Below are 11,087 nucleotides of genomic sequence, written 5' to 3'. Positions count from 1 at the left end.
CACAGTGCGACTACCACGACACCAGATATTTCCCGGGTAATTGAAGAATCAAAGCGAACTCCTTTCTCAGATCATATAGCTCGAGTTCGCGTCAAGGATACCGGAAAAATAAAATTCACAAGCTACGAAGGAAAAGGGGACCTGCCGACTCATCTCAAGACCTTCTTACTAACGGCCAGCCGCGTGGACCTTGAGCCTCACGAAGCGGATTCTGGGTACTGTAAGTTGTTCGCAGAAACATTTTGTGGACCAGCCCTGCTCTGGTTTGCATCTTTGGCAGCTGGTTCCATTGACAACTTCACGGAGATATCCACTTCCTTTATCAAGCAATATTCTAGTTTGATCGAAACGGCAGTAAACGACGCTCAACTGTGGAATCTAAACCAAGTTGCTGGGGATTCGCTCCGATCTTACATCACTTAGTTCAAGGAAATTCAGGTCCAGATTCCGGGGCTTTTGGATTTGACTGCCTTGGCAGCACTGAAGAATGGTCTCTGGCATGAGTCCCGTTTTCGCGAAGAGCTAACTGTGAACCAGTTCGCTACCATCCAGGACGCACTTCACCGAGCTTCAAACTGGATAGTTACAGAAGAAGAAAAAGCAGCGGCAATTCAAAAGCATAAGGTCGTAACCAAACCCTGATTTGAAGCTCCAGCTGAAAAGACAGCGCCTTCAACCCCGAAGCACGGACCAGGCACGTTTGCCGTGAACCATTCTCCACAGAAAGGCTCCCCAAAGAGTTCACCGTCTAAACCTCCATTCTCACCACGCTCTAAGAGCGGAGTGCTCCCAAGTAACAAATGGGTTCGGGACGAGAACGCAAACTGCAAGCTTCACAAAGAAAATGGGCATTCGACTCGGGATTGCAAGAAACTGATGCACCTCCTCGCAGAAAGGTTCGTGTTTGGCGAAATGCCAAACGTGACTATTGAGGAGCTCGATCAGAAAACAATCTCCGAAGCAGATGAGGATGCTCCACCACTGAAGAAACCAAAGCAGTCCGACGGTGACGTAGCTCCTAAGAAAAAAAATCGATGTCATAATGGGAGGCTCACGCCTCTTTCGAAATTCCATTACGGCAATAAAAGACCATCAGCAGAAACTCACGAGTCCACAGCCTAAGCGAATCAAAGTCACTACGAGTGATTTACCCGAAGTCACCTTCTCGGAGAAAGAAACCGAGGAACTGAATACTCCGCATGATGACGCGCTCGTCATATTACTGGATGTTGCGAATCACGAAGTGTGTTGGATCCTAATAGATACTGGGAGTTCGGTGGATTTAATATTCCTTGAATTGCTTACTAGAATGGGCATCAGAAGAGAGCACATTGTGGGACTACCCTCTCCTTTGGTCTCATTTACGAGTGAGACATCGATGTCATTAGGGACAATAACACTGTCAGTCTCCACTCAGGGAGTAGTGAAAATGGTGGAGTTCATGGTCTTTTATCGACCTGCGGCCTACAATGCGATAATGGGAACACCTTGGCTTTTCCAGATGAAGGCTGTAGCTTCAACATACCATCACTGTGTCAAGTTCCCAACCCTGCAAGGAGTTTGGGAAATTTTGGGAAGCCAAAGAACAGCGAGAAGTTGATATCTTGCGAGTCACAAGCTTTTGGTTCAATAGCAACCAAAGCTCGAGGTCACAAAGAACCCAGTTCGGAAGCAGCTCAAAGGTGACCTCACTGAGTCTATTTTTATTAATGATAAGTTTCCAGACCAAGAAATCAAGATCAGAGCTGGATTAGGAAGCGAGCTCCAAGCAATTCTGATCTCCTTCTTGAAGGAAAATATGTCCACCTTTGCATGGTCCGTAGACGAAATGCCCGGGATCAGTTCGGAGGTCATCTCACATGTGCAAAATGTGGATCCGACATTCAGGCCGGTGAAGCAGAAGCAAAGAAAACTCAGCCCCGAGCGAGCTGAAATTGTCAACAAGGAAGTAGATCGCTTACTGAACGCATGTCAGATCCGTGAAGTAAAATACCCTGAATGGCTCGCCAATACGGTGGTTGTAAAAAAGAAAAATGGAAAGTCGCGAGTCTGCGTTGACTTCACCGATCTGAATAAGGCGTGCCCAAAGGATAGTTTTCTACTTCCGCACATCGACAGGCTAGTTGAGTCCACTTCGGGACACGAACTGATGTCCTTCATGGATGCTTTCTCTGGTTACAACCAAATCCTCATGAACCCGGAAGATCAGGAAAAGATCGCATTCATTACAGACCGCAGAACTTATTGTTACAAAGTGATGCCATTTGGATTGAAAAACGCCGGAGCAACCTACCAGCGTCTTGTGAATTGGATGTTCGAGCAGCAGCTCAGAAAAACCATGGACGTCTATATTGACGACATGCTGGTGAAGTCCATAGAAGCCAGCTTGCACCTTACGGACTTGAAAGTTTGTTACGACATCCTGAACCAGTTCGGGATGAAGCTTAACCCCACAAAGTGTACTTTCGCAGTCCCATCAGGAGAGTTTTTAGGTTACATCGTCACAAAATGAGGAATCGAAGCAAACCCAAGGCAAATCAATGCTTTCTTATCCATGAGTTCCCCAAGAACGTTATGGGAAGTGCAGCGTCTTAACGGACAAATCGCAGCTCTCAATCGTTTCATCTCCCGATCAACAGACAATTGCCTCCCATTCTACCAGCTATTGAAAAAGGGGGTGAAAAACTTTGTATGGGATATGAAGTGCAAGGAAGCGTTTTCTGAGCTGAAAGCCTACCTATCTCAACCTCCAGTCTTGGCTAAGACTGAACTAGGCGAACCATTTTTCCTTTATGTAGCTGTCTCGGACAGCGCAGTAAGCGGAGTATTAGTTCGCGAAGAAAGGAGGGAACAGAGGCCCATTTTCTATGTCAGTAAGTCATTTACAGAGGCATAATCGAGGTATCCCATGATGGAGAAGTTGGCCCTACCAGTAGTTACGTTGGCAAGGAAACTACGACCTTACTTTCAGTCGCACTCGATCGTAATCCTAATGACACAGCCACTTCGGACGGTACTACACAGTCCAAGCCAGTCTAGAAGATTAGCTAAGTGGTCGGTTGAGCTTAGTGAATATGATATCGAATTCTGAACTCGAACTTGCGCTAAGGCACAAGTGCTGGCAGATTTCCTTATAGAACTTCCACTCGCCAGTTTAGTTGAAGATAACATCGAAGTCCCATGGATGTTGCACGTGGATGGCGCGTCTTCTAAGACAGGTGCAGGAATTGGAGTTCGCCTCACCTCCCCTACAGGCGAAGTGATCGAGCAGTTGTTTCGCTTGGCGTTCAGTGCATCAAATAACAAAGCTGAATATGAGTCTTTTTTCGCTGGCTTACGCCTCGCAGTAGGGATTAGTGTACGAAAGCTCCAGGCTTTTTGTGATTCACAGCTGGTCACCAACCAGTTTTTGGGAGAGTACGAGACAAAGGATGGGCGCATGGAAGCTTACTTATCTGCAGCTCGGGAGTTAGTAACTAAGTTTGATGATTTCGAAATCACTAAGATCCCACAAGGTGAAAACTCCGCTGTAGACGCCTTAGCAGCTCTAGCATCAACTTCAGACCCTGCAGCTACAAGAATTATCCCAGTGGAAGTCATCGAATTTCCAAGCATACATTTAGAGAGTTCGCATGTGGTAACTCGGGCAATGAAGAAAAAATTAGCCGCCAAAGAGGTGGTTCGCAAGCTAATCTCAGAATCCTCACCACAGGTGGATTCAGCTCCCATCACGCCTGCTCCAGACATTTTTCACCCACCTCTAGTCGAACAAAACTCAAACCGAGTTCCGGAACCGTCCAGCCCACCAACCATCGACCAAGCTGTTCTTCCGTACACACCTCCGAGCAATACGAACACCAACAATTGGGGGCAGGAGACTGGCGGAGGCCGATCTGGGCTTACTTGGAAAAATGGGAACTCCCAGCTGACAAGTGGGCAGCTAGGAAACTCAAAATCGTCAGTGCACGGTATTGCACCTATGGCAGTATTCTCCTACGTCGAAGTGTAGCTAGTCCTTATCTAACATGTGTAGCCGGTGAGGAGCCCGCGGCATTAATGCGAGCTGTTCATGATGGCCCCAATAGAAATCACTCCGGAGGGCAAACTCTAGTCTACAAAATCAAGAGACAAGGGTATTTCTGGCCTACTATGGTCACCGACTGCAAGGAATATTCCTGAACCTGCGAGAAGTGTCAAAAGCATGCTCCATCAATTCACCAGCCTACCGAACTCCTGTCTTTGGTGTCCGCACCTTACCCATTCATGAGGTGGTCTATGGATATCATTGGCCCTCTACATCAGGGACCGGGAGGAGTTCAGTACGTACTAGCTCTTACTGATTATTTCTCCAAATGGGTGGAAGCAGCGGCTTATGCGAAAATAACAAGTGAGGAAGTAGATCAGTTCGTGCTGAAAAGCATAATCTATCGGTATGGTGTTCCTCATGAAATCGTCATAGATAATGGTCCGCAGTTCATCTCCTCGCAGTTCGAAGGTTTTTGTGCGAAATGGAAAATTCGACACAGCAAGTCAACTCCTCATTACCCACAAGGTAATGGGCAAGCCGAGGCAATGAACAAAGTCATATTAGCTAACTTAAAGAAACGGCTCGATTCTCGTAAAGGGCGCTGGCCGGACGAGCTGCAAGGCGTTCTTTGGGCAATCCGAACAACACCTCGCCGGGCTACTAACGAAACACCTTTTTCCTTGGTTTACGGAGTCGATGCTGTAGTCCCAGCTGACATAGAAGTACCCGAAGTTAGTTCCTCGCTAAACCCACTCCAAACCGTGGAGAATGAGGAATTTCTACAGGATACCCTCTATACCATAAATGAGCATCGGGATCGAGCTTCAGTTCGGATTCAGAACTACCAGAACGCGGTTGCTAGCTATTATAACTCCAAAATCCAAAGCAGGCCTTTGGCAGTCGGCGACCTAGTCCTTCGGAAGGTCCATGAAAATACCGAAGAGAACAATGCATGAAGTCTGAAATGGCGTTTATCGACTGGAAGATTCAAACGGGAAACCCGTGCCGAGGTCCTAGAATTCGTTACATCTTAAACGTTTTTACATTTAGTTTGATTTAAATATTGTATCGAACTACGATTGGCTTGATCCCAATAGGGTACGTAGGCAGCCCACTTCGGGTCCAGCTGTCAGCATTTTAATAAAACAAAGTTTTTCTTAAAACTTTTTGTGTTACTTCGCGCACCCGCTGGGGACCGAAGTCTTACTTCGCAAAAAAAAAAAAAAAAAAAAAAAAAAAACCGAAGTCTTACTTCGTGACATCCGTTTAAACCGAAGTCTCACTTCGTAACTTTAAACCAAAGTTTCACTTCATTAAAATTAAAATGCCAAAGTCTTACTTTGTGATATTTTTTATATTCGAAAAACCAAAGTCACACTTCCTACCCCTAAAAAACCGAAGTCATATTTCGTACCTTTAAAAACCGAAGTCTCACTTCGTACCTTTTTAAAATAAGGTCCAAAGGTTAAAGCATTTGTAACCTTGTTTTATTTTTTTAAATAAATAAAAAGCTCTCAAAAGCCGAACTCTCACTTCGTATCTTCAAAACCGAAGTCTTACTTCGTACATTTAAAAATCGAAGTTCCACTTTGTAAACCTAAACCAAAATCATACCTGGTACTAAGATTTTGGTCAAAAGCGAACAAAGTCTCGCACATCGACAGACTCTAAGTCTAACTTCGTTTTCTAGTGGCTCTAAGTAAATTTTATGACTCTTTGTCGGAAAGTACTTCGCTAGAAGTTTACTTGGCAATTTATATAGCAAAAAGGTTCATCTGATAAAGCAGGCAATGTTATGGGAGGGTCACCAAGACCAAAAACTCCCGAACCAAGTTTTTTTGCAAAAAAAACACAAAACAAAAGCAACAAAAGGGGAGGCCACTTGGGCCTAAAACAACCCCAAGAAAAAGGAATTCACGAAGTAGAAGGGGGATCAGGGCCCGAACTGCGCTCCACAGCACCCGCGGTCAACTCCTCAGGAACGTCGGGGAAAAGCTCGGACAACGACACCTCGGGTGCGTTAGCTTTGGGAGTGTTAGCTCTAATCACCTCCAATTCCTAGTTTGACATTTGCCCGATGTTAGTCCCAGATTCATCGATTACGATGCTCAGTGGGGGCTCACTGCATAGCAATTCAGGGGGAGAGTCTGCCAAGAGGCTGTAGAAGGCTGAAATATCAAAGTCACGGAGGGTTACCTTCGCGACATCACCGTCGGCCTTTTCTTCGTCAGCCCGGATTGATTCGAGCTCGGCTTCGAGGTCTGCAATTTCACCCTTCGAGTTAGACGCTCCCTCTCTTCAAAGTGAGCTCTTACATCTTCAATCAAGGGGCAGAGGGATCGCCTCAAGGATTGGCGCTCCTCTCTCTAAACCTTCTCCATCTTGCAGCTATGACTGGCCTCTAAGAGTTGGTTTCCGAATTCGATCTCATGAAGCCTGTTCTTGGCAGCCTTCTCGCTCTCCGAGGCCTCATAGTAAAGGTCGCCGGCTTTCTTCAGCTTCCCCCTGAGATCCTCATTTGCGATCCCGAGGTCGAGTACTTGGAGCTTAGCTTTCTTCATCCGGGATCGAATCTGCTCGGGCTTCTCTACAGTTTTGGCATTTATTGCCTCTAGACGGGTGAACTCCTCCACCTGGGTCTCCAGCTCGACCACCTTGTCTTTTAGCTTCGACAGTTTGGAAACTGAAGGGGCGGCAAAAATTTGATCCTCATACGAGGCAACATAACTGTTAAACTCAATCGTCATCTGCAAAAATAGGGAGTTAATACAGCCCTCAAGCTACTATCACCTAAGAAGAGGAGAGCAAAAGTTTTGACTCACCTCGCCAACCTTATCCGCAAATCGAAAGAAGTTTCCGCGGTTAATCTCGCACATGTCCACAAAAGGCGGAACACGAACCCCGGGTCGAACGAAACTCCTCATTAAGTCTGCTGGAGAGGGAGGAGGAACTGCATCAATGGAAGCTGGTTAATTTATTTTTTTTACCGTGTAAAAAACAGAGCCATTGAATTTTTCCGTGTTTAAAAAAAATAATAATAATGAAACGCTTACCTCGGGGAGAGTTATGATGTTCCTTTGGAGGAAGCCTACTGGAGGAGCTTCTGGACTCTTTAACCAGAGAGGGGTCTCCGGATTTCCTCTCGGAGGGAGGTGCACCATCCCTCGAACCAGATCTGCTTCGCCCATCTCCAGAGGAGCTAGTTCGGGCCCGGGCCTTCTCACGGGAAGAGGAAGAAGTTTCAGGTTCTTTCCTCTTCTTCGATAGCTCCATCTACTGCGAACCACCAGCAGCTCGACCGCTCTCTGGGTTTGTCAGTCGAATCTGAGATAACAATTAAAGTGGGTTTGGTAGGTTCTGAGGTCGGTTCAGCGCTGGACTCCCGAACAGGAGTTGCAGTAGTCATCGAGGTTGAGGGAGGAGCTTCAGTCGACTTAGAAGCAGAAAAGTCAGCACTTTTCGCCGGAAGGCGAGCTTTGCCCTTTGCCAGGGAGTTGGACATTAGCCCTTTCGCCTCTTTCTCGGCGTTCTCCAAGTCTCTCCTGAAGTTTTTCTCCTCTCTATAAGCCATGGAGGAGGTGTCGAAAAAGCGGGGTTTGGTAGAGGAAGCGTAGGAACAGTTCCTAAGTCGGACTCCGGACTCTCTGATCCGTTCACACGAGAACGAATCCCAAGCAATCTGACCTTCGCAGAGCCGAGAAAAGTATTCAGCGAAGTTAGGGGAGAGCTGACCACGCTCGAAGTGAGCTGCAAAAAAAATGATGACAGAGTAGTTAGAGGTGGAAGAAAGAGGAAAGGAAATCTAATACTGTACAGAGTACTCTACGCTACCGATTTTCGAGGCCCACTTCGACACGAACAAATTCGCGGGGGACCCGAAGATGAGTTCGTTCACAAGAAAAAAGAAAAACGATTTTTGCCACTTTTCGTCCTTCTCAGGGAGGTCGTCAAAGACCTTTAGACCGGAAAGCGGGCTCACGTATAAAGTGCCCCTGGTTCGCCCCGTCTTCACGGTGTAGATATGGAGGAAGTCCGCAAGGGATAACTTAAAGCCATGCTCCTCCGCTAGAGTCTGTAGGCAGAGGACAGTCCAAAAACAATTCGGACACATTTGGGGGAGAGCAAAACCGAGCTCGGACATCATCTGAACGATGAGTTCCGGGAGTGGGAAAGAAAGTCCACACGCAGAGAAAAACTTGACAAATGCACAGCAGTAACCGGGGGGCGGATTCTCCGGCGACTCACTGGCACCCGGGATAAGAATTTCAATCTCTGACGAGATACCGCATGACCCCCTAATCTCCGCAATATCATCCTTTGAAAGGATGGAAGGGGTATGGGGGCATAAACTCCGGGGATGAGCGGTTTCACGGCTTTGATCGGGGTAGATTTGGGAGGCGACATGATCTCCGGTTAAGAAACAAAGAAGATGAACAGCTTCTTCCGACAAATAACAAGAGCAAATAGGAAGAAGAAGCAGAATACATGAAATGATTCTGGAAAACGAAATGTCAAAAAAAAATGAACTACCTTTATACATCGGGTCGAGAGAAAGCAATGATTACCTAGGGAAGCGAAAGGTCCCAGTTTGCTTCTCTCTCTCTCTTATAGCGTGTTAAACTGTGCTAAGCCGCGTAGTGGGACCCGGTGCTTGTTTGGAAAGGCAAATCCCATCATTATCACAATCAAATCATGGGATATGGGAGATATTTAGTTTCCCGAAGTGGTTAATAAAAGGCTAAAAGTCCCCCAAACTGAAGAGCTCGGGAGACTTGGGGGATAACTGTTGGTACCGTGATCCGACACCTTGGATAATGGGCCTGGGCCCAAGACGGACGGACAAAATGGGCCGAAACGCAGTAGAACTGGCTCATTATGATGGAGCGGAGAGAATCAAAGTAAAAGTATAACGGCAGAACGAAACACCCCGGAGTTCGGAGGACGTTCAAATAATCAAGTAATAAATCGAATTAATGGGAGCGTGAGATTTACGCAATAGATTGATTCGATATTAATTGTAATAGGACTATAAATAAGAGAATAAGGGAAATGATAAGAGGGATCGAAAAACTCATTTTTGGCAATAATAATACTCTTTTCACTTCGCAAATTACAATTGTTCTCTATTTTCTGCTCGGAACTAGGACGGTGGTAAGCACCTACCGCTCTTAATTCATTCCGGAACTTAGGTCAGACTTCAATTCTCACATTATCTACTTAGCTTTCTTAGTCCTTATCACATTAAGATTCTAGCTCCATCGTCTACAAATATCTACTTGTATGAATACTGTTCGACATCTAAATGAATAAACAAGCTTTATACAAACTATTTCAATTACCTCATGTTTTCTAGTAGAGAAACCAAAAAATATCAAAACTGTAGTCCAACAAAACTGTCAAATAAATTCTAACACTCTTCACGCTCGCAAAGGGCCCTTGTTTGTCCTCGGCTACTCATTTTCCAATTTTTAATCATAAATATACTCAATTTCAACAATTATTTAGCTCACATGACATGACCATCCATAACGGACCACTGCGTTGGTTTTTCAATTGCCTCAATGATATAATGTTAGCTTTGATTATGCTTTTGCATGGAACCACACACAAATTGAGATCATATCTTTGATTAATTAGAATCCATTAAACAATATTCATCTAGACAAAACATTATATTAAGAAAAATGAAATTGTGAAAGATTTTAAAATTATAAATCATGCGTTGTGTAGATAAAAGTTTTCATAAATTATAAGATAAAAGTTTACATCTCACAAGTCATCTTTTAAAATAATTCATAAATTACATAATTTTTTATAAATATATATTATTCATCCAGATTGTTGATAAAACTGATTAAAGAAAATATTGCAAAAATCTTATCAATAGTGACTAAGTATTTTTACAAGCAGCACTAAGAAGAGTATGGTAGACATAAGGAATAGGAAACAAAAACAAAAAACAATCATCAGGAACAGTGAGTAAGATAGCGCAACACGTCTTTGTAACCTCTTTAAATCGGAAGTGAAACACTGCCTTTACACAATTTGGAATTGCTTTCACGTCGTGCAGACATGGGTTTTCTGATGATGTCGGGGATGGAGCAGGAGCAGGAGAAAGATAATTTCCTTCTACAGGAGCAAGAGAAATATCATTTCCTTCTGTTTGTATAAACATCGATAACATGATAATCGAAACTATCGTGATCATCGCCAATATTCTTTGCATAGTTCTTCTTGTTGTTTGATGTTTGTATAGTTTGTTTCTTGTCCAAAGAAAACAACAATTGTCCCTCGGTATATATATATATCTCTCTCTCTCTCTATATATATATATATATTTTTTTTTTCCTCTTTCTCTTTTTGAAAAAAAAACATCTATGTTTATCCACTACATATAAATGCATGCTTAAAATAGTTCTTCCCACATTAATTAATTATTTTGGATAAAATGCCTTACACAAAAATGTTACAATTATTAAAATAACTCTATCTCAATTAATAATAATACTTAAATGAGAAAATTTGCAAAATAGACAGTAAAACCTCTACAAATTAATACTCAATAAATTAATAAATCTTATAAGTTAATAAATTTTGTTGGTTCTATGTTGGACCAGTGTAAAAGATAACAAAATTTGATAAGATAGTAAGATAATAAGATAATATTTTTTTTGAAATCATCATGTAAAATGTAGTCCCAAAAATATCATAAATTAATAATAATATAAATCTACATATATATATATATATTTATATTAATATAGTATTGTATGCTTCTTCTAAAGATCATATCTATAAAACAATTATTATGTTGTATTTTCAAACTATAATGATATAATATACTCTATATAATATATCATAAAAATAGCTAAATTTTTTTTACAGTTCTCAATTATAGATATGAATCATTTACATTTTGATAGTTTGATAAACTATTAAAATAAAGCAATTCATATTATTATTCATAAATTGAATTTATGTATGTCATGTATATAAGTGAATTTGGCTATAGTATGTACAATTTATTGTCAAAATAATATTTTCTAAATATTACAAATTC

General features: G+C 43.0%; 2 protein-coding genes across 2 annotated transcripts; one reads left to right on the top strand and one right to left on the bottom strand.

Annotated features, from left to right (window-relative positions):
- The first annotated feature begins 1,042 nt into the window (after window positions 1-1,042).
- LOC147938323 (uncharacterized) lies at window positions 1,043-2,512 on the top strand. Its single transcript, XM_087465589.1, has 2 exons — window positions 1,043-1,558; window positions 1,634-2,512. Exons 1-2 carry the CDS (start codon window positions 1,043-1,045, stop codon window positions 2,510-2,512), a joined length of 1,395 nt encoding a protein of 464 aa, XP_087321715.1.
- Window positions 2,513-9,754: 7,242 nt separating this feature from the next.
- On the bottom strand, window positions 9,755-10,347 carry LOC109126587 (uncharacterized). Its single transcript, XM_019230270.2, has one exon. The coding sequence runs from the start codon at window positions 10,251-10,253 to the stop codon at window positions 9,918-9,920; it is 336 nt and encodes a 111-aa protein (XP_019085815.1). The 5' UTR covers window positions 10,254-10,347; the 3' UTR covers window positions 9,755-9,917.
- Between the last annotated feature and the right edge of the window lie 740 nt (window positions 10,348-11,087).

Source organism: Camelina sativa, chromosome 9, assembly GCF_030686135.1.
Source record: "Camelina sativa cultivar CO46 ecotype springtype chromosome 9, ASM3068613v1".
Lineage (NCBI taxonomy): Eukaryota > Viridiplantae > Streptophyta > Magnoliopsida > Brassicales > Brassicaceae > Camelina > Camelina sativa.
The sequence above is the reverse complement of the archived record's forward strand: the minus strand, read 5'-3'. Positions and strand labels throughout refer to the sequence as shown.

What these genes read in the sequence shown, in the direction of transcription:
- LOC147938323 (XM_087465589.1), top strand. Translation starts at nt 1,043, where the DNA reads ATGGGAGGCTCACGCCTCTTTCGAAATTCCATTACGGCAATAAAAGAC. An exon ending in AGTTCCCAACCCTGCAAGGA is followed by an intron (nt 1,559 to 1,633) that starts GTTTGGGAAATT and finishes TTGGTTCAATAG; the next exon opens with CAACCAAAGCTCGAGGTCAC.
- LOC109126587 (XM_019230270.2), bottom strand. Translation starts at nt 10,253, where the DNA reads ATGCAAAGAATATTGGCGATGATCACGATAGTTTCGATTATCATGTTA.